The sequence below is a fragment of the Heloderma suspectum genome, chromosome 2, assembly GCF_057233095.1.
Source record: "Heloderma suspectum isolate Gila_16-S chromosome 2, 16-S_ref, whole genome shotgun sequence".
Classification (NCBI taxonomy): domain Eukaryota; kingdom Metazoa; phylum Chordata; class Lepidosauria; order Squamata; family Helodermatidae; genus Heloderma; species Heloderma suspectum.
In genome coordinates this window covers 329,918,658-329,941,390 of record NC_139459.1, presented here as the reverse complement: position 1 = coordinate 329,941,390, position 22,733 = coordinate 329,918,658, and the positions used below count along the sequence as shown (strand labels likewise).

General features: G+C 42.3%; 1 protein-coding gene across 1 annotated transcript in view; it reads right to left on the bottom strand.

Moving 5' to 3' along the window:
• The window catches only part of ADAMTS9 (ADAM metallopeptidase with thrombospondin type 1 motif 9), a 164,665-nt gene that overhangs the window by 42,123 nt on the left and 99,809 nt on the right, over positions 1–22,733 (bottom strand). The window contains exon 29 of the mRNA XM_084840466.1: positions 1,692–1,859. Within this exon, the coding sequence (XP_084696592.1) occupies positions 1,692–1,859 (168 nt within the window). The remainder of the gene's footprint in view (positions 1–1,691; positions 1,860–22,733) is intronic.

The following is a 22,733-nucleotide window of genomic DNA, read 5'->3' as shown; positions in this document are numbered from 1 at the left end:
AGACCTATCAGAGGGCCTCCCCTTAAAAAAAAACAAAACCCTGTAAAAACATTTTTGCTCATGGCCCAGCACTATAAGGAGAAGTGCTGGGCCAGGTGGGCCATTCCTTATCCCCATTGCCTGAGGAGATAAGGAAGATAATGGCAGCAGTGGCAACAGCTGTAGCTGCTTCATCCAGCAACTTCTCTTTCCAGCACTGGGCTGAGGAAGTACAGGGCAGCTGGAGCTCTCCATCCACTCTATTGCCCACAATCTTCCCTATCTGCTCTGCAATGCTCCTCATCTGCTCTGTTGCCTGCTCCCCATTCACATCTGCCCTCTGGTAAGCTTTGGGGAGGGGGGCACATTTTCCAAGGCCATCAAACCCAGTGCCAACCCTGCAACCAACTTGGACCACTGTGAGCATCTCTACACCAGCCTAAAATCCTGCATTTAAAATGGGGCTTTCTGCTTCCATTTTAAATGCAGGATCATGATGGACTCCCTTTACACGTGTTTCCTTTTCCCCTCCCCTTTCCTTCTCCTTCTCCCGCTTATCTGAGTGTTCCATATGTTTCATTATACAGCCGGTAGCTGGCACTGTGGTCCAGCTCCTCTTATTGTGGCTTTTCCTTTTTCACAAGGGAACTCAAGTGGAACTCAAGCAGATAATTTGATAGCTCATTATCTCCGATCTTTTAAAAAATGGAATAAAGGTCATTTAGTGCAGGAGACGCCCTGGAGGTTAACGACGTCATCTAAAGGGCCTTCAAACTTCCGTTGAGTAATCCATCTCAATAGCAGCATAAAAGCTCTGTGTGAAGAAGCCCTGCATGTGTGTGTGTTTGTGTGTGAAGAGAGCAATTCCCAGGCAAGGCCCAGATGCTCTCTATGGCATCATCCACAGGCTCAAGTTCCTGGAGAAGGGGATTTCAGGGAGAGATTCCCAGGCTTATTTTTCTGACCAGATTCAGCAAGTGGAAGAGCAAACAAAAGCACTTCTGTCGATACCAAAGGTAGACTCATGACACTTTTGCTCTTGTGTTGTCCATCTCCCCATTGGGCAGCAAAGAATGTGTATGGTAACAAGCCACGGGGCCTGAACAAAACAAAACTGCAGGCGTATGCCTGCCTGGAGGGCACCACACGACATTCCTGGCTCTGCTGAGTCAGTGCTCTAACTGAACAACAGTCTTATCTTCTGCCTTTGCGTGTCTCTTCTTCCCTTCTGCACAATCTCACTTTATTCTTCTCTCCTTTCCATTGCCTAGCCCACATTGCAACTGCTGAAACAGGCCCAGACACTTTTGCGTGGTTCAGATTGCCTGATGTAGCACCTGACTGCAGCATACAGTTGCCTAGCGACGACAAGTGCTGATCTCCCCCACTCAGCTCTGTTTATAAACGGAGGGTACTATATTAGCTCGAACGGCCCTTTATTTGAAATACTAACTGGGATGGCCATAGCACAGATAAAACCAGAGACCTACGGTACGAGGGAATGAGGATACAAGGGAATCCTATGTCTAGAGTGGCAGGAATAACGCCCCTTATGCTACAGTTTCTTATATCTGCTCTTCAAAGCTGCTCAAAGGCTCTGGGACCTTCTCCATGCAAAGCATGTGCTCTACCACTATGGGCCTCCATTAAAAAGAAGACAGATGTTTATTAGTAATCACAGTTGGTGCAAAAAGCAGGATGTCACACCTTACCTGTCCCCAGTCTCCTGCTTTCCACTTTGGGCACCTGCCACCTCTACACTTTCTTTGCACATTCGGTTTTGCCAGCTGTTTACAAAGATTGTTTTCTAAATGTTTCCCATCCTTCGACAAGCAATAAACTTCTCGGTACTTCTGCCCTCGTCCACAAGAGACAGAACACTGAAATGTAAAGATAAAGACAAATATTTCTATGACCTTACATAGGTAATAAAAAGCATATACTATTTTGGGTGTAAGAGGGCAAAGAGTACACCATAAGACTACGTTGCCCTCTCTGCGAAAAGGAAAGGACCAAGCACAATCATCGTCATCATCATCATTAATAGCTGTTTCCCATCCTCTACCTCACCCAATCTCTTCCTATCCAAGTTCACATAAATATAGCACAGGTCACTGAGCCTAAGTATAACAACAACAAAAAAGGGCTACTGTGGGGATTCAGTGTAAAAAAATCTTTCTCTTACATGCTGTATTTTTAGATTTGCTTTTGGTGTTTTGTTTTGACCAAAATTATGGCTGTGAATATTAACATTTTGCTATTAGTGTTAAACTACATGGGCATTTGTAATTTTCCTAGAAAGTTCTGAAATGCAACATTCATTTTATTGTTAGGATTGGTGAAGCGGCAACAGTGAGGGACGCCAACTGAAATGCATGAAATTGTGAGTAGCTTGGAAACAGGGGCAACCCCAGAAAAACTTGTTTGGGGAGCAAAGATGTGGCAAAGACCATTATTAGATAAGCAAGGATTTTGCTATGCACATTAAATACAAATATTGTGAGTGAAAGTTGGTGGGGGACAAGATGCGTTAGTGAAAAATATTTTGTATCAGTGTCTGTTACTCCTTCCTAGGGGTCACCTTTGCTTGGAGAAAGTGGATAAGGATAATTTCTTTATGCTTTCATATTGTACTAGAACTAGGGAGAAGCAACCTTATTAACATGCAGCAGGTTTAAAATGAATAAGAAAATACCCCCCACACACACACACACGTTTAATTTGCAAGACCTCTTGAAGTCTAAATTCAAAACTGGACTAGGGGCATTCCTAGAACCAGGGAAAATGAACAGCTATTAGATACAACATTGGGTGCGGGGGTGTAGTCAGTTAAGCACATCCCCAAGGAGTTTAGGTAACTCTTTTTCATGTCCCAAAGGAAATGTTTAAATTCATGACCTTTTCCTGGCCACCTCTGTGGGCACCAGGTGATCTCTTATATTCAACAAGGAAGCAATTCATTCTATAAACTGTAAGTTGTACCAGTGAGTCTGCCAGGATGATTTCCTGTAAAGTGCAGCAGCCAATCTGTCTGTGTATGGCTGAGTAGTAAAAAACAGGAATTGGGGTGGGTGGGTGGGTGGGAATACTCAGATATAGTGAAGTACTGAGAAAATCCTCCTAAATAGCAAGGACAGATTCATACATATGCACTAGAGAGAGAGAGAGGCTAAGAAAGGAATATCTTGGGTTGGTACCTCCAAACCAACCTGGGGGGGGGGAATCTTCACAACAACGGAATGAGAAGTGCATTAGAGTATTATCCAGATTTTCATGGAATCGGCTCTGGTCCATCAGGGACACACAAACCAAGATAAGCCGAGTGTACCATACCTTTAAAATCTGGTTTTCAGGGGTCACACAGTGCTTGAAAGGAACATACTTCCAGGTGGGGTGGGGGGAGTAGAACTGAACATCAATAAACTGGCAGGGGCTGCTCAACCAATGAGAGAGGCTTGTTTCCTGGCCCATATTCAGGCTCCCCCCTGCTACTACATTATTATGAATGGAAAGCAACTAATTTTCCCCCATGTGTGCAGATTTCCAGAAGAAGCCAAAATCCCCAGTTCTCGAGTATAGCACCTGAAGGTTCCTGAGAGCTCCTCACCCACAATTTTGCTGCATCCTAGCAATCTGCTGTGGAGTTATTGCTCACACCCCATTTTCCCCCATGTGCAGACTTTTGCCTTGAGAAGCCAAAATCCCTGGTTCTTGAGTGCAGCATTTCAAAGATTCTCCTGAGAGCATCTCACCCACCATTTCGCCCCATTCCAGCAAAATGTCATGGAATTATTGCTTCTACACACACACACACACACACACACACACCATTTCTCCTTCTCTGGGCACTTTCTCCATGCTAGCAATGACAGGCTCTGGAGATCTTGCCAGATTGGAGAAGCACTTTACATAACATCAAAGAATTGACTTTACACAATATCGGCAATGCGATGTAACACAATGATGGAGAAGCAAAGTAATGCAAACATCAGAGAAGTGCATCATCACAGAGGCTAATTACTGATGAAATGGGAGAACTGGGGGATTCTGAAAGCTGGAAAGGCTCAGTGAAGTCACAACCAGGTGAAAGACACACCCCTGGGCAGGGCTATCATGACAAAGTAAATGTGGGGGATAGGGGCGCACAGCACCAGAAGCCCAGAGAACCCAAATTAAAAAAATAAAACAGAATAAAAGTAGCCTTAGAAAATCCGGCTTTTCCACCAGAAATCTCCAGGGTGGCTGCAGATTGACCACAGCATCATCTGCCACCAACAACCTTGAAATGCTCCCAATTCACAGCAAATCCCCTGCAAGGGCAGCCCCCTTTTCATTCTGTCTAATAGTGAAGTCAGCAGGTTCAGTGCCAACAGGACTGGATGCAAAAAAGGGCCACTTTGAAACAAGACGATAGTATCAGCATACTCAGTTGAAGCCAAAGATATGCAGAAGTATCTTTAAGCTCTAACAAGGAGCAACAACTGCCTCCCCCCCACACACACATACAAAAGCCCAGTGAAGGCTGAACATGCCCAGTAGCCCCCAGAAGACACAGAATGTGTCAGTTTGAAAAGAAAATAGAAAACCAGGAGGAAGGGGAGTGAACTGGCCTGCTTGAGCTCACTACAGCTTATTGTATTCCAGTACAGGGTTGGCTAGCTGGCTAAACCTTGAACAGGAAGCACTCCTATTAGAGAATGAAGATACCCTGCAGCATTCTGTTGTAGGTTCTGTCTTTGATGCTCTAACCTGTAAGACTGTCTGCAGTCTGAAGCACACTCATTTCCAGATAGATATGGTAAACACTGGGCTATGAACTCAGAGGAACAGAACATTCTCAACATGTGCCGGAAGCCACCAGTTGTGCTCTGTTAGCAGATGAAAGGATCTTCCCTAATGTGGCCACCTTCCAACCAGTCCCAGATTGCAATATCTAAATCTTTCAAGACTGACAGTGCAGTACTATGTGCCTACTCATAAGTAAGTCCTATTGAGTTCAGTGGAGCTTACTCCCAGGTAAGTGAATATAGGATTGCAGCCTACGAATAACTACATATAATAAAGATTTGGATTTTATTAAAAGATCAGGTCCTCAGAGCCAAGGAATACCCTTGTCCTTCTTGGCTAATAAAAACGAGCAAAGAGGGAACAGCTGGCTGGGCTAGGGAGGTGATTAATGCCTCCTTGCGAGAGGGCGTGGTTCCGGGCTACCTGAAAGAGGCGGTGGTGAAACTGCTCCTGAAGAAATCCTCCCTAGACCAGGAAAACCTTAATTACTATAGGCCGGTTGCAAGGTCCATTCCTGGGCAATGGTCCTTGAGGGAGTGGTTGCTAACCAGCTCCAGGCACTCTTGGATGAGACAGGTTATCTGGATCCATTTCAATCGGAGTTCAGGCCAGGTTTTGGCACAGAAACAACCTTGGTTGCCCTGTATGATGACCTATGTAGGGAGAAAGACAGGGGGAGTGTGACCCTGTTGATTCTCCTGGACCTCTCAGTGGCTTTCGATACCATCGACCATGATATCCTTCTGGGATGGCTCTCTGAGCTGGGAGTGGGAGGCACTGCATTGCAGTGATTACGCTCCTACTTGGAGGGTTGGCTCCAGAAGGCGGTGCTTGGGGAACACTGCTCCGCCCTGTGGATTCTCCAATATGGGGTTCCGCAGAGGTCAGTTTTTTCCCCCATGCTGTTCAACATCTACATGAAACCATTGACTACGGTCATCCAGACTTTTGGAGTGGGCTGTCATCAGTATACTGATGACACGCAGCTCTATTTCTCCTTTTCATCTTCTTCAGGTAAGGCTGTGGATGTGCTGAATCAGTGCCTGGCTGTGACAATGGACCGGATGAGGGCTAATAAACTGAAACTCAATCCAGACAAGACTGAGATGCTGCTAGTGGGTGGTTCTGCTGACCGGATGGAGGGTGCTCAACCTGTTCCGGATGGGGTTGCGCTCCCCCTGCAGGAGCAGGTCCATAGCCTGGAGGTCCCCCTGGGGCTCAGGTGGCCTCAGTGGCATGGGGTGTCTTCTACCAACTTTGGTTGGTGGCCTAGCTAGGCCCCTAACTGGACAGGGATAATTTGGCTTCAGTTGTCTGTGCTCTGAAGTTAGATTACTGCAATACACTCTATGTGGGGATGCCTTTGAAGACAGTTCAGAAGCTGCAGCTCGTGCAAAATGTAGCGGCCAGATTCCTAACAGGGATTAGAAGGTCTGCATATATAAGATGACTCTGGCCTGCTTGTACTGGCTGCCTATATGTTTCCGAGCTCAATTCAAGGTGCTGGTTTTAACCTATAAAGCCCTACATGGCTTGGGCCCGCAACACCAGATGGCATGCCTCTCCCGAAACGAACCTACCCATACACTACATTCAGCATCTAAGATCCTCCTCTGAATGCCTCATCCAAGGGAAGCTCAGCAGTGAGGGAGAGGGCCTTCTCAGTAGTGGCCCCCCATCTGTGGAACAAGCTCCCTGATGAGGTCTGCCCAGTGCCAACATTATTATCTTTTAGGCACCAGGTTAAGGCCTATCTCTTTTCCCAGGCATTTGGCAGCACATGATGAGTTTTAATTGGTCTTGGATGTGCCTTAAGTTATGACTGATAGTTCAATGTTGTTTTTAGTTATATGTTGTTTTGTGTATATTGTCTGTGTGCTTTTAAGTGCTTTTTTGTAAATGGCTTTTAAACTTTTAATATTGTATTTAATGTTTTAACTTCTGTAAACTGCCCAGAAAGCTTCGGCTATGGGGAGATATAGAAATGCAATAAAATGATAATAGTAATACATACATACATACATCCTGGCTATGAAGTCCTGATCGTATCAATAAAATAAAAATCTTTTGGCCTGATTGTGTTGCTCAGGGGTTCTACTTTGTTTGAGCAGACTTCAGAGAATTTAGGTTCCATCCCAGGCTGATCATCACCGCAGCCTCTAAACGGGAGCGGGCGGGGGGGAGATCACCTATTGGCAAAGTCACATATTAAAACTTCCTGAAGCATATAGATCTTGCCAGAATTTTTTTTTTTAAATGGGGCACTTGGCTAATGCACAGAATGAGATTTTAAATCCCAAATTGCTAGAACTCTACCTTTTAAAAGAGCGCCAATCTCAGAAATGGCTCAGCAATTAATTAAATCTAACCCAAAGCTCTGTTTTGAGCCTGTCTGCAGTAAAAACTTCTTAACAGGGGGAAAAGAAGCAGTCCGGCCACCAGTGGTTTGAACCACCCATCAAGGGGGAAACTAAAGCCTGTCCTCATCAATAACTATTGGGAGGCAGCAGCGGAGGTAAGGGGAGGCTCAGTCAGTACTGTACAACTGCACAATTGTTGACCTGCTAGTAGTGCTACGCCAGAAGTTCCTGCCAATGGACCACCTCACTGGCAGTGGCTGCATCCAGTAGTGATGGAAATGTGCTGGGGGTGGGAGGATTAGTTTTCAGTAGAGTCAGATGAATCAACCTTAAAAGTAAAAAAGGGGCTGATTCTGAGTCCACTGATATATAAAGATTGTTTTGTTATATGACAAAACAGGACAGCTAGGCTGGTGAGGACTAGGAAGAGGGCCTCTTCTGTGGTGGCCCCCCACTTTGTGGAATTCCCTCCCTAGTGACCTCCGCCATACCCCCTCTTTGATGTTCAGGCAGGCATTGGGGGGTGGGTTAGGGTTTTTTTTAGAGCAATGTTATTTTGTTAATTATGTTGTATTTTGTGTTGTTATTTGTTTTGTATGCCACCTAGAGTGGCTGAGTAGCCAGCCAGATGGGCAGCTAATAAATCTAATAAATAAAATAAATAAAAATAAGTGGTCAAATATCATAGCCGATACTGTGAAGATCTCCAGCAGTGGTGACTCAAAGATGCTGTATTATTATTATTTATTTTAAAATAAAATAGTAAAAAGATAGAGAGGTTTGGTGGAAGGCCAGATAAATGTGAAAGGCAGATCATCATACAACTACTTTGATAACTAGTCTGACTTATTTTGGTGTATGACCTTAGCTTTCTATTTTGCAGGAATCTGTCTTTTAGGGACCATAATGACAGAAGGAAACCCAGCTCATTATTATCGGTGATGCCTTTTAAAGTGTGGGTTAGCTGCTTGTTAATTACACATATATTTAACCAGAAGGAGCCCAGTAGTTTTTACACTTTGTGCAGCCAGATCCGAAGAAGGCAAAGCAGGCACAACATGACATTACGAGCCCAAGCAAAAAAAGCAAACCAGCAGGTATGTTGGCTGCAAGCTTTGTAGTAAAGCAACAAAATTCAACCTTCTTCTGCAGGTTCATTGAACTTTTACAAATGTGACCACTACTGGCATGCAGGCCCCTGAACCATTTTGATTTTAGATTAGTCTCCACCAAAAGATTTAGGAATCAAAAGCGGTCTGGAAGTACAATAAAAATTTAATATGACAGTTCCTTGCCGAATGGGCCTCTTACTCAGCATGATGCAGGGAAGGATTCAATTTCGATTTCTTCATTACATGTTAAACAAGTCATTACATGTTATATCGCACACAACGCCAGCTTAATCCTTTAGCACAAACACATTTTGCTGTGATCTCTCAAAGTAGCATTCTCCTGTTTTCTTTTAGAGCGGAGTCGATGCAAGATGATGCAGCCTGGTAACATCTAAGAGGCCTTGGCTCTTCTTTTGATTCACAGAGATCATAATCAATGCAGGGCTTTAAATTGCAGCACCCCCACCCCCACCCAGTGATTAAAGGTAACCATAAAGAGGGAGATGAATCTGGGAGCATCCATTATTTTGTCTAGAGTTTTAGGCAACTATTATGCGATCTGTTTATTAATTATTAGTTGCATTATCACCATCTTTTACAATTGCAATGCCATTACTATCATTAAACATTTTCTTTCATAACAAATTGGCAATTTCCTCTTACTGCCACGTACCTCTGCTACATAAGCTCACAGATTTTCTATAGGAAGCCCTGCCAAATTGCATGACAAAATGGTGTCATGACCTATCAGTATTGTGAGGCTGGCAAATGAGCTCCCCTCCTGCCCTTGCTCCTGGCCTAATTTTCACTTGCTCCTGTTGGGATGTTATTAATTACTATTCGTCTACAGTCTAGCCAACATATAGTTCATCTAAAACCTTTAGATCGTTACGAAATTGTAAGAACTGGAGTATAACTTATATAATGTTATATTCATTTTGCTAAATATTGCCAGAATGTTTTATACTGATTTCCTACTGGGAAAAGAGCACAAATCAAAAGTGGTTGGCACTTCTATACTACACTGACATGTGGCGAAGGCATGAAACAACATAAATTCAGATAGAGAAGGAACCTAGATAACCAAATACTAGACAATCCATATTCTGCTATATTCAGGATTCCACCATGTGTAGAAATACGCTGTTAAGAACCAAGCAGAAAGGCTATTTACCCTGATGAACTTTAGTTTATATAGGGGAAAATCATGAAGCAAGGTGATAAAGCACACAAGCAAATGATTTAGAGATATAAATATTCAGAACTTATAACATATCGGTTCAAACTTCTTAACTTTAGTCTGATAAAATGTAATTCATTGGACTGGGAGTGAGCTGTGTGCTAATGTTCCCCCTCCTAGAACCTCCCCTCTCCTCTGTCTTCCATGCACACATCTAGATTCAGTAAAGATATCCTGATTTGTTAAACCACAGTTTTCCATATCTGAACTTGGAAACTGTGCTTTAAGGGCTCCCTTCAAGCCTAGAAAGGAGCCCTTAAGCCAGTTTATCAGTTGAAACATCACAGGAAATTGGTTTAAGAAACCAGAATATGTTTGCTGAAGATGGGCATATGAGGGGAAGGGCAAGAAGGTGCAGGACATATAAAAGGAGAGTCAATGGCTCATTCTCGACCCAATAAAACATGTATTGGACCAAGACTGTGATGTCTGAACTGGGCCATTGTTTTGGAATGCCCTTATCTGAGCAATGTAGATATGGAATGACTCCATAAAATAGTTGCTAATATAGATAGAAGCAGTAACATATGTTGTAGGGGTAATTGTTCATTGAACAGTCAAGCCTAATGAGCTATGGCAGGTCTTCCATACCCACACTGTTTAACAGATTATGTCTTTTAAAAAAAATTTATACCATATTTCAACACAATTGTGTCCATCATTTTCAGTATAACTAAAGAACACAAAATATAAAAAGATAGGCAACAAAACCCAACTGGAAAGTAGATTACGAGGGGGAACCAATATTTCATTTAACCATTTTGTTGTCTTTCCTACAAAGCTCAGAGTAACCTACAAAACCATAGAATAAATAATAAAATTAAAATAAATAAAATCAATATACAAAGAGCTGAGTTATGCCACACAGCACACACTACTATATAACACATTGACCTGGTTTGCATGACTCAACAGCCTACTGTGGGTTAATTTACCCATGGGGGCTGTCATGTTATGCTGGGCATCCACAGGCACCCGGCTTGCTGCGGCCTGTCATGTCATGCAAACCCAGGTGGCAGGGGTTGTTTGAGGGTTAACACATGGCTTGTTTTAGGGTAGAATGTAGAGTATACTGTGGCATAACAACTCTATGTAATACTGATTTTAGTTGGTTTTATTTATTTTATTCATTTATTTAAAATATTTCAGGGCAGAAGCCCCCCCAAGGCAGCTTACAACAATAAAATACACAAAAACAGTTAAAATATTAGGGTTGAGGGTTGTCTAACCCTCAAACAATCCCTGAGTGCTAGGTTTGCATGGCACGATAACTCGTGGCAAGCCAGGTGCCTACAGGCACCATGCAAAGACTCAATGGCAGAACACCTGCTTTGCATGCAGAAGGTCTCAGGTTCAATCCCTGACATCTCCAGGTAGGGCAGGAACAACTCCTGCCTAAAACCCTGGAGAGCTGCTGCCAGTCAGTGTCAACAATACTCTGGCTGTGTGGACCAACGGTCTGATTCAGTATAAGGCAGCTTCCTGGGTTCCTAACCCATACTATGGGTTGCTGTTCTGCGCAAATCAGGTCAGAACGACCAGCTAAATAGGCCACCTCAGATTATACAGCATGTTGTTTGCATGGGTCATATATAGCAAGTATGCAATCTCCCCTTAATTTTTTTTAATTAACTTCTCATATCACTGCCTGACTCTAAGAATTGTTTTCACAGCTGAAACTACACATCCTGTTTGTAATTTCTATCTGTAACAATTCCATGGTGAGGGAAGCTTTGACCTTGGGCTTCTGGAATACACAGGAAAAGTACAGAACAGCATGCCTTTATGGGTATATCTGTTCAAAATAATTTTAACTGAAGAATTTACCATCTCCTTGTGATGTCCAAGAGTCTTACTCAAAGCCCTATCAACCTGAGAGAAAGATTCTTAATCAGTTTCATCTGAAACCCTCAAGAAAGTACGCTGCTGAACTTTTTCTTATTCCAGTTAGTTAGCATAAACTAGTCTAGACTCCAGTTAGTTGGCATAGACTCTGCCATAGAGCTTGGGGTTTGGTTTCAGACCTGGTCACTGTTATTTAACACTATCAAAGATGAAGTCACTCAGAGCAGCATAACTAACTTCTAAATCATGGATGTGGCATGAGGTGGGGGTGGAGTTCAGGGTGGGCCTGTCCTACCTAGTTACTATTAACTTGGAATCTTTGTATTTAACCTATTGTTAACAGAAAGAAACAGAAATATTTAGAAAATTAAATTTCTGTTATTTTTTTATTTTAAACAAAAGATTTTACACACACACACACACAGAGTTAAATAAAGTAGGCTCCAGAATGCCTCAGACTTTGTCACGTTTGTTTGGTTCTCCTCTTGGCCTGGATACTTAACACCGATTGTTGGCCTGTGAGAAGCCACAATTTGATGTAATGTGACTGACAGGTTAAATTTCTGAACTGGCAATCTGTTCACTTTGATTAAAAATAGGCAGCAAATTGTTTAATGGCGAGGGAGGATCATTACAGCATAAATCATCTGTGGGGGGCTACCTTCCTTTTCAGATTTAATTGGTTGGTGCTGTTTATTACTTTTGTTGTGTTTTTAATTGTGTTTTTAATGTATTTGTTTTTATGCTAAATTTTAATTAAGATTTTGTTAATCTGGATTTTGTAAGCCACTTTGAACACCATTTCTTTGGCAGAAAGGCGGGATAGAAATTAATTACATAAATAAGTAGTTCCATCCTTGAGAAGTAGTTGTGAAAAAACCCACCTCCAAATGTTTTTTCTTTCCTAAAGATGTGTGACAGAGACTCAGAAATAACATAATAGAGGAGGCCAAACTTCCAATGCTGATGGAGAAGATTAGGTGAGTAGTAAAATAATTGTCTCTCAAATTATTTACACTGTATAGTGGAAAATGAATTGTGTTAGGACAAGGGAATGAAGATTCAAATTTCTGAAGTCATGAAGTTCACAGGATGGCATTGGGAAAAATATATCAACCCCACAAAATTGTTGAGAGCATGAAACAACTGCACAACACTTTATACAAACTGAAAAACGCTACAGTGATGATTAACTCATTTAAGAGTAAAAATACTTGCAGTAGACTTGACACATTTTATAGATTTTCACAGTTCAATTCAGTTGTAGCTATTCCAAGTTTAAAATAACCAGGTTTTAAAGCTTTGCAGTGACAAGACTAACTTGTACAATTTGTGCTGCATTGTAAATACATGATGAACTACAGAGAGCCACAACTCCTCCACATGTTTTAGTGTAACTGTGTTTTGTATATGGTATTATTCTGGTGGATGCAAAGCGACAGCTGACATGCATGCTGTATTTGTTCCTTGATATTCCTGTTCTGGATGTAGGGACTCCAAAGAAGAGAAATATCAAGATGGCCTCTCCCCAAACATCATGGCAGCAGAAGTTTTTGAATTCTGTGCTAAACAAGCAGAATATGCATATTCTGATTATTAGTATAAGTTTATCAGATCAGATAGATTTGCTTATATTGGATTAATTTTCATCAAAGTGGCTGTTAGATTTTTTTGTGTGGGGGCAAAATCTGTAACATTTGTCTTCTTTTTTGTTACAGATTGGGCAAGGATGACATTGGATGGGCAAGAGATACAGACAGGAAGACAGACCCAGACTAAAGTGCATGGAAAGGCACTGGAAGCTGTGCTCAGAATATAAGGCATACTCCCAGATGGACCACTGGGAATGTCAACACAGATCACACAGATCTACTTTTTTAGCATTAGAATAAAATGGCACACTCTTCTGCAGTCATGAGAGCTACTGAAATACATAGGCGGTACTAGATATTTTGCTGTGGGACCTATTCCACTATGCAGTCGTGCACTATGCACACTTTTAGACCTCTTGATTATGAGTCATGAATGATAATAACAAAGTGGCATGCAAAGTGTAAAGTCCTAATCACTCTATATCATGGAATTTCCTTGGACAGAAATTGAACCACAAAGATTTCACGATCTTTTTAACTTGTACCTCTAGCAACTCAAATCTGGGCTGTCGTATTAATATTTAAGGTATTGATACCATTGGGAGATAAACATTTGTGCTAGGACTGGTCTAAATATTAGCTTTATGAGGCAGACCCCACCACCTCTATACCGCTACTAACTCATCTGTAGTATAGATAACTCCCAGAGTGGAACAGGCCCTCTGCATGTGGGCTGGATTGCACAGAGGCTTGGTTTATTCGATTTCCTCAGATGCTTATGTGGATGGCCTGGTTCATGTTGGAGGGTATCTCTGTGGTGGAGGGAAGGTTATCACACTGCTCCTCCAACTTGCTATTTCACTGCCACCCTCAGCAAAATGTATGAACTGGGGCTACGTTTATAGGTGTTCATATAAGGACATGTTCTTGAAAACACTGTATCAGGCAAAACTAGCTATGGTCGCATATAATAAGTGATCTCTTAGTTACAACCACACTATTCCTAACATGAAACTTATGTGTCCAACCTGAGAATCATTCTTAGCTTTCATTTATTTATGTTTAGAAGACCATCCCAATTTTTAATAGTACATGGAATTATGTATAGACCATCAATTGCACATCCATTTTTGATGATTCTCATGATCTGTTCACTTCACTTGAACATTTTTCAAACTGTTTTCAAGGCAGCTTCTCCATATTATGGAAGATTTCTGCATCCAGTGTAGCCTTAGTAATGTTTTAACAAGCATTTAAATTGGAGGGAAACCTGCATTTTGATCTTGATTATTAAATATAACTCAACAAAACTGGACTGAACTTTCAATACAAGTGGAGTCATACGCAACGTTGAGGAGCATGTGAATCTATCCCACAAAAAAGTTGGAAAAAGTCATCTTGTGGTGGAAAAAACAAATGGATTGGACATGGATTCATCTTACCACGAGCAAAGGGCTGGATGTGCCTGATCTTGTAAGCTAAGCAGGGTCAGCCCTGGTTAGTACTTGGATGGGAGACTGTCTGGGAATCGGGCTTCCTGCATTGAGCAGGGGGTTGGACTCGATGGTCTTGTAGGCCCCTTCCAACGCTATGATTCTATGATAACATCAACCCATGTTAGCTGTCCCTTCACTTCTAGGTAAATACAGAGCAATTCCATGTTGTCTGAAGCCATTCACTTCGGTATAAAGTGACCTAATCATGGGTCAGACTCCACATTTACTCCATAGAAACTCATTTACTTCTCTGCATACTTGTGCAGTGTTTTAATCAAAAGAGACAAAGGCTTTCAGATATCATAGAACAGCTCCGTGTTCTGGCATTAGATCAGGGTGAAGGGAAGCCAGAAACCTAACCAGTTTTTCATGGTGGAGTAAGCCAAATTCTTGTAAGTGCTCTGAGAGCAGAATAAACCATGCAAATATTTATTTGGTTCGATAAATAGAATATTACACATTAGATCATAGATCAAATTCAGTTCCCATCAACAGAAGTGATAACAGTTTACTTAAGACAGTGCTGCTCATATTAGGTTAAGTAATTTGTCCTAATAGCAAAATAAAATATATACTCTGGAATAGAACCATAGATTGTAGAGCTGGAAGATACTAAAGAACAAGATCTGTCTTGTTCAACTCATTCTACAGGAATTTCTTCCCATTCTTTCCCCACAGATCTGTATAATCCAGACCATAGTGTGCCAGAAGCAGGGAACAAGTATGGTATGTAGAATGGACAATGTGGACAATATGGCTGTAGTTCCCCCTCAGAACCAGATACCATATCATTTATTTCTGAAGAAAGAATCCCTTTTCTTATTTCTAGTGTATCAGTTAAGAGAAAAGGACTATTTCCAATAGCTTACTGCAAAGCTGCATGAATTCAGGGAATGCTTATGTCTATATCACAGAGTCCTATACACTGTAGGACAATGTATCTACACTTTCAGTACTTAATGTGGGCAAAAATATGGGATAGGTTTTAGAATTTAGAGTAGTCATTCAGCTCAAAGAAAAGACATTTCCCCAACCTGGTTGATTCTATATAATGGAACATGTTGTTAAATCCCTGCATATGGAATAAGTACTTCTGGGGAGATAAATGTTTCCTTAAATAGTAAGGCCACGTACCTTTATTAATATTATACTGTGGCATCTGGATTTGTCTTAATGGACCAACATGGCATGGTTACCTACCATCTCTGTATCCTTCAACAGGAGTTGCCATGATCAAAACTGCTTTATTATTCCCTCACTTTCTTTCTGTCCTGCATGAGCTTTTTTTGACTGGATATTTACAGTGTCAGGATATGTAAAACCTATTGGATTGGATCCAGAGTTGTGCGGTATCTCCATGAACTGGATGATCCTGCTTGAGGAAGGGAGCTGGGCTACATTTTTTTCCAATCCCCCCTCTCCCCTATAGCCTCCTATGCTACAGAAAATCTGCTCTGGAGGTTGTGGGGGACTCCCCAGAATAGTGTGTGAGGTGGCACTGGGGGCTGCAGGGGAAGGAGGATCTGGTGAAAATTGCCTCCTCACCCACTTCCTCCAGTGGGAAGTCTCCGTTGCATGCTGGAGCCCTTTTATTTGTGGAGGGGCAACTCTGGATTCAACCCATTATACTGAGTCAATGGAGTAACTTAAGACATCCTTCTGCCAAATTTATAGTACCACTTATATTTGCTATCTTCCCTTCTTTTCCTCCTGCGTGCAGACTTGTGTAAACAACACTGCTACTTATGTGAACTTCGAATTTCCTCAAAACATTTGATGACATCCAGATGATTTGATTAAAATAAAATGTAGTGCTTACTGTTCTGCATTTTGTGAATCAGCACTGAGGGCTGAAGGTATTTATTTATTTAGCTTCTATGCCACTCAATAGTTGTAGCTCTCTTGGCGGTTTACAAAAGATCTTTGTAAAATATATTCATGACGGACCAACGAAGTACTAATTCCAGACCCATGCACAATGCCCATCTTGCTAGGAAAAGGGACATCAAGAGCTGAAACAGTGAACCAGTAAAACATTCCCTTAATTGGTTTCAACTAAACTGAAGTTAAGTGCACTCAGCTATTAAGCCTTCCTTGCGCGAGGACTTGTTCCCTAATGAGAAAACTGGAGGAGAACAAACTGGATGGTTATACAGCAAATTACTAAACACCAGTAACAGGGTTAGTTTGCAGATTTAGGAGTTCTCTGAAAGAAGGAAAGAGAAAATTGCCTTGTTCCCAAGGGCATTTTAGAGCAGGAAACCCATGCAGGAATGAAAATAAAGAGAGACCAAGAGCAATGTGGAAAGAATGTGTAGCGAGTGCTTCTGGACACTGGTGCTATTGTATAATGATAAAATTAACTAGGGAGGAAAGGAGTAATATTTCAGCTGATAGTGCTGGAATATAACTCTACTCCCTTCTCTTGCTGGCCCATTGGGAAGAGGCCAATATCCAGACTGGCCCTTTCCAGACTTGTTGGTCCAACATTTGCTCCAGGCTTGCTCCTCCCTGACATATTCAGTATAGACCTCATCCTGCCAGCCATTTTTCTGCCCAGACTGTAGTAGCAAATGCTTCCATCTGGGATCGTGCTCTTAGTTTATGGCATTGAAAATGGTAAAGCATGATATTCAGAATGATTAGGAAAGTAAAGGTAAAGGTAAAGGTGTCCCCAATCAGTCGTGTCCGACTCTAGGGTGCGGTGCTCATCCCCGTTTCTAAGCCAAAGAGCCAGCGCTGTCCAAAGACACTTCCGTGGTCATGTGGCCGGCATGACTGAACACCGAGGTGCACGGAACGCTGTTACCTTTCCCGCCGAGGCGGTACCTATTTATCTACTTGCAATTTCTTGCTTTCGAACTGCTAGGTTGGCAGGAGCTGGGACTGAAGACGGGAGCTCACTCCATCACGCAGCACTCGGGTCTCGAACTGCTGACCTGCCAGTCTGCAGTTCAGCGTCTTAACCACTAAGCCACCGCGGCCCTATGATTAGGAAAGTAACTGAATATAAAAGACAAAAGACAATTATCTCCCAGTACAAATATTTGAGGCTATTCACTAAGGTGCAAGGGTCACGAAGGCAAACTGTTTTTAAAAGAATCAGGTTCAATCCTTGGCATCTCCATTTAAAGGATATCCGGTTGCAGGCCTGGGAATTTTTGAGACCTTAAAGAGCCACTGCTGGTTAGAGTGGAGAATTCTGGGCTACAATATAGCTTCATATATGCAAGGATTAGAAAAAGAAATGAAGGTCTGTTGGTAGCTATAGCTGTGATTTCCAGAACAACCTATGGCCTCTGTTGGAGGGGGGCATCTAAAAACAATGGATAGCCCCATAGCACTACATTACTGTGGCATCTAAGAGACCCCCGCTGGGGGATGGAATCCTTAGATTAGGGGTGGACAACTTGTGGCCCTCCGGATGTTTTGGCCTGCTACCTCCATTATCACTCACCATTGGCTAGGCTAGCTAGGGCTGATGAACATTATGGCCTTCTAGATGTTTTGGCCTGTAAGCTGCCTGCTCCTGCCCTTTGTGGAACTGGACTATTGATCTGACTCAGCAAGACTGATCACACCCCTACCACAAGAGTCTCAATTGCACGTTAAGTCTCTCTCCCTTTTGGCCAGTGGTTCAGAGCAGATCTGCATGTTCCTTTACAGTGCTGATGTCCATGTGTATGTGACACCCCTTCCACAATCCATAAAGGTACACAAGCAAAGGGTTAATTTCCAGTAACATGCATAGAAATACAATGCCACCAAATAGCAAATGTACCTGGTCCCCAGTCAGAACACATCACTATATATGTTAATTGGAATTACCTCTTCAGATGTGCATCCAAACCTGATTGGAGGGATGGAAGCATGCATTATACATGCAAGGAAATGTGGGTACCACATGTTGAAAACACATGTAAATTTCCCTCAAGCTGCTTGCAGCTAACACAAGATGTAAACTTAGGTTACAGAACCTGAGGCCTGGGGGTGAAATCTAGTCTTCCTGGAGTCTCTATTTGGCTTTCTGGGGTTCCCCAGATGGCTTTCCCCTTTCTCCCAACCACCAATCGCTTGGTGGTTTCCTGGCTTTTGTGCAGTATTTTCCTCATTCTAAAAGGTTGACATGCTCTCCCAAGGCTTAGTTACTGGCAAGAAGAGCTTTAAGCTAAAATATGCTGGTAGTTTTGACTGCACCTTTTGCCATTGTTTCCGCTCACCACTGGAATGCAGCATCCAAGACCTTCTCTGAAATGGAATTTGGCCTTTGGGATGAAAGAAGTTCTGTATCCTTGATGCAAAGCTTGCCACAATTTTCACAACAGAAAGCATGTTACAGTTACTTGTTTTCCTAGGCAAATTATTGGATTATAATCAGATATAATCAATGAGCCTGAAATTCTATGCTAAAAATAATTATGTGAGCAGAACACCAAAGCTCAGCAATAGGAAAACGTAATGCAAAGATGCACGTGTTTATTTTGGTTTGGTTACACACTCTGTTTTTTCACCTTGTAGATTTATTTTTTATGGTTAAAGATTTTGTAATATTTTGTTAAACATGGGCAACTGAAAAGGGCTGAAAATCATAAAACCCTGGTGATGCAGTAGTTGAAAAAAGGCAAAAGAGCAAGGGCTATGGCGACAGAAAGAAACAGACAGCCGTACTGAATCAAACACCACTCATATCCCACATGTAGAGAAAATGTGAACTCCTTTCAACCTCCAGTTAATTTATATGTTCAAGAAATTATTTAAGGCTGCATCATGTGTTATGTTTTGGGAGCTTGGGGGCTAATTCCCGAGTGCAATATACATGTGAATAGGGCTTTGATAAATGGCAACCAGATGTATAAATTGTGGCATTCTCCAGCAAAAATAAAAGTGTGATGAGAAATAAGCGGATGCAGTTTAAAGACAAAAGTGAACTATGAATGACTCAAGATACTCAGCAAAAGGATGTGGCAGAAAACAGACTGGAACGTCTTGCTCGAGTAGAATTGAGAGATAAAAACACTGTGATAACAGCCACTGCATCTTGTCTGAAAACCTGGAGAGCTGCTGCCAGTCATGGTAGAGTGGACAATACTGAGCTAGACAGAATGATGGTCTGACTTGGTATAAGACAGCTTCCTATGTTCTTCCTAACGAAGAGGCAAGTAAAATAAAACCAAATTCATCATGTCTATTCCAGCTGTTATGGTTCTCAAGACCCAAATACATTGGATATAAGGGCTGAGTCAGATTTAGTATGTTGAAGGCACAAGTGATGCTGACAGATCTTTGTACGTGTGGGACACTGTTCCATCCCCCACCCTCACCAGACACACACATATACACACACACACTCCAAATCAGGCAAAATCAGGCATCATTTCCAGTAACATAAAATAATTACTGCTATGACTTTGCCACTTCTTCCAGGTGATTAAGTCCTACACTGGCCTAGAAATATTTGTGTATGGGAATGATGTGGGATAGGTAGATGCCCCTGATATTTCTCATGTCACTAATAAAAGCCCCCAAGGAAGCACTAGTATGTGAAGTAACTACATGATATACTTGTGACATATGGTTCCCGTGTGTTACTGGTGCAGCATGGGACCTGACCATGCAAACCCATCAAGCATGCAGCAATAGTCATGTACAAATTGTTTCTTACATCCCATGATTTCATTGAACATTGCTAAGTAAGGCCTGGTTTGCAGTGGCTCTAAGCCATGATGTGGTTTCTTGAATCTGCCTTACCATTGTGTCTGAACCTATCCCCACAAACAAACCATGGCTTGTTAACCAGCTACAAACCACAAATAGAGCCCATGGTTCATTGTTGACTTACAAAGTCTGGCTTGTTGTGTCTGAATCCAGATCTCTGGCTTATTTGTGCTGCTGTCCACCCTGAAACAGAGGTGCTTCGCAAGAGCAGCATGAAAACGAACCCGTTCTGAAGTCTGGCAAAATGGGTGGGAAAGAAACAAACCAAAAATAGGGAAAACAAGCCATGGTTTATTTGCTCATCTGCTGCTAAAGCAACAAAGCACAGTTAACATAAACCATGGTTTTGAGTTACATGCAAACACAGCCTAAATATGCTACCTTAAAGTGCGATCCTAACCATGTTTAAGTTGTAGCAAGCCCCAGTGCATTAAAAGGAACTTACTTCCTGATAGGGATGTTTAGGGTTACAATCTCAGTCTACCAAGAGCTGACTCACTCAAGCTGTCATATCCAAATGAGAATATTATTCAAGAGGTTCAGTATATCCATCAACTGAAGTTTGGTACCTGTCAGACTCCTGTGAATGATGTGCAATGTATGTCAATTACTTACCACTTAGTGATGTCCCTCTGGCTCATGAAAAAGTTCTAAAGTGACACTCAGCTGAACAAGCTGCTTGTCCCTGATTAAGCTCTGCTGGTGATACATCATTTTAAGTTAGCTGAACAAGCAACATGCAGCCATGTTATAATGATGAACTTCTCTATAACTGCAACTACCAATTGCTTCAAACGTTACAAATTCTTACACAGCAGGCAATCTCTGTGTCTTGTATTCATATCCCATGGGAGGGATACCAGGGAAGCAAAAAAGGGACTAAACACAATGTTCATGAATGAAACAACATTGCTCCATTAGCTCCTACCACTATCAGTCTACGTGAGGAGGTACAGCCAAGTATCTGCACTATATTCATTGGCAAACTAAGCAAAGCTCAGGTCTATACTCTTCTTAATTTTTCAGTTAAAAATATACACTAATCAGGATGGGGACTGGTGTGAGCTTGCATGCCTCTTAGAGAACCCTGGCATGTGAGCACATACACAACTCCCATCAGCCCTAAGCAGCATGGGCAGAGTTCAGAAATGCTGGGAGGCGGTAGGCCAAAACATCTAGAGGGCACAGGATGGGGAAGGATGCTGAATGCAGGCTGCAACTACAGAATCCCTGACAGATGGCTGTCCATCCTCAGCTTATATACATCCAACAAAGGAAGAACCACCACCTCCTGGTTCAGTCTGCTCCACTGTCAAACAGCTCATACCATTAGGACATTTTCCCTAAAGTTTAGTCAAAATCTGTGTCCCTGTACCTATTCGTTTTAGTCCTGTCCTCTGGAGCAACAGAGAACAGATCTGTTCCATCTTCTTCATGGAAGCTCTTCAGGTATTTGAAGCCCGCCATCATGTCTACCCTTAACCTTTTCTTCTCCAGGCGAAATATACCCAGGTCATAAGACTTGGTTTCCTGGCTCTTCACCATCCTGGTTCACCCTACTCTGAACACGAGACATCCTTAAAATGGGCACCCGGAACTAGACAGAGGTAGCACTATTACCAGCAAAGGATGTTTGTTGTTTACAATGAGTGTTCTAATTTTGAAATGCTGATTTCAACTCTAGGTTATGACTGCTGATGGAAAGCTCATACCATACGATGGTGTATGTTTTGATGAGTGCAAGACAACCTGCCAGAGCCATCATTCAAACAGTTTTATTTAACCCAAAGCAGGAATGTTGTAATGGGAGCAGAGGATTTGTGCTTAGTAAGGGATTCCACAGCTAGTTTATTGTTGCCTCATTGTGAGAAGGGGTCTTGGTGGTCACCTAGTCTGACCATCTACTCAATGCAGGATCTACAATGCAGGATGTAATTACAGAATCTGACAGATGGCTGTCCAGACTCTGCTTAAGTATCTCCAGTGAAGGGGAGCTCACCATATCCTGAAGCAGTCTGTTCAACTGCTGAACAGCTTGTAATGTTAGGATGTTTTTCCTAATGTTCATCTGAAGTCTACTTTCAGCCATTTCTGCCAACAGGTTCTAGTCCTCCTGCCCTCTGGAGCAACAGAGATGTCATCTGTTCCATTTTTGGTGAGACAGGCCTTCAGATATTTGAAGACAGCCGTCTCCTCTCCCATTCTCCAATCTATCTACTCCCTGGAAATCTCTTATCCAGGCTATCCCCTCTCCTTGGAAATAAAGGATAATATAAGACCTAAAACAACAGCACCTCCATTCAGTCTGTGATCTTGTGACCCATCAAGTTGAACACAGCCTGCTAGACTTGGATTGTGGTCTGCCCTCCCCATGGTCCAAACAGAAAGAGCTGTACCAATTAAATGGTTCCTTGCTTCCTTCCTCCAAGGGAGAGGGAATCCTCCAAAAGAATCTCCAAGATTCCCTTGACTCCCTTGATAATGACTAAGTGTTGGAATTTAATTGGTGCAGCTGTTTCTTTTTTTACTTCCGTTTCCAGCCTTACAGCTGTTTTTTCTGGTCCCTATTGTCACGTTGTCTGCCCCCCGCCTGATAGCTTCCGTGC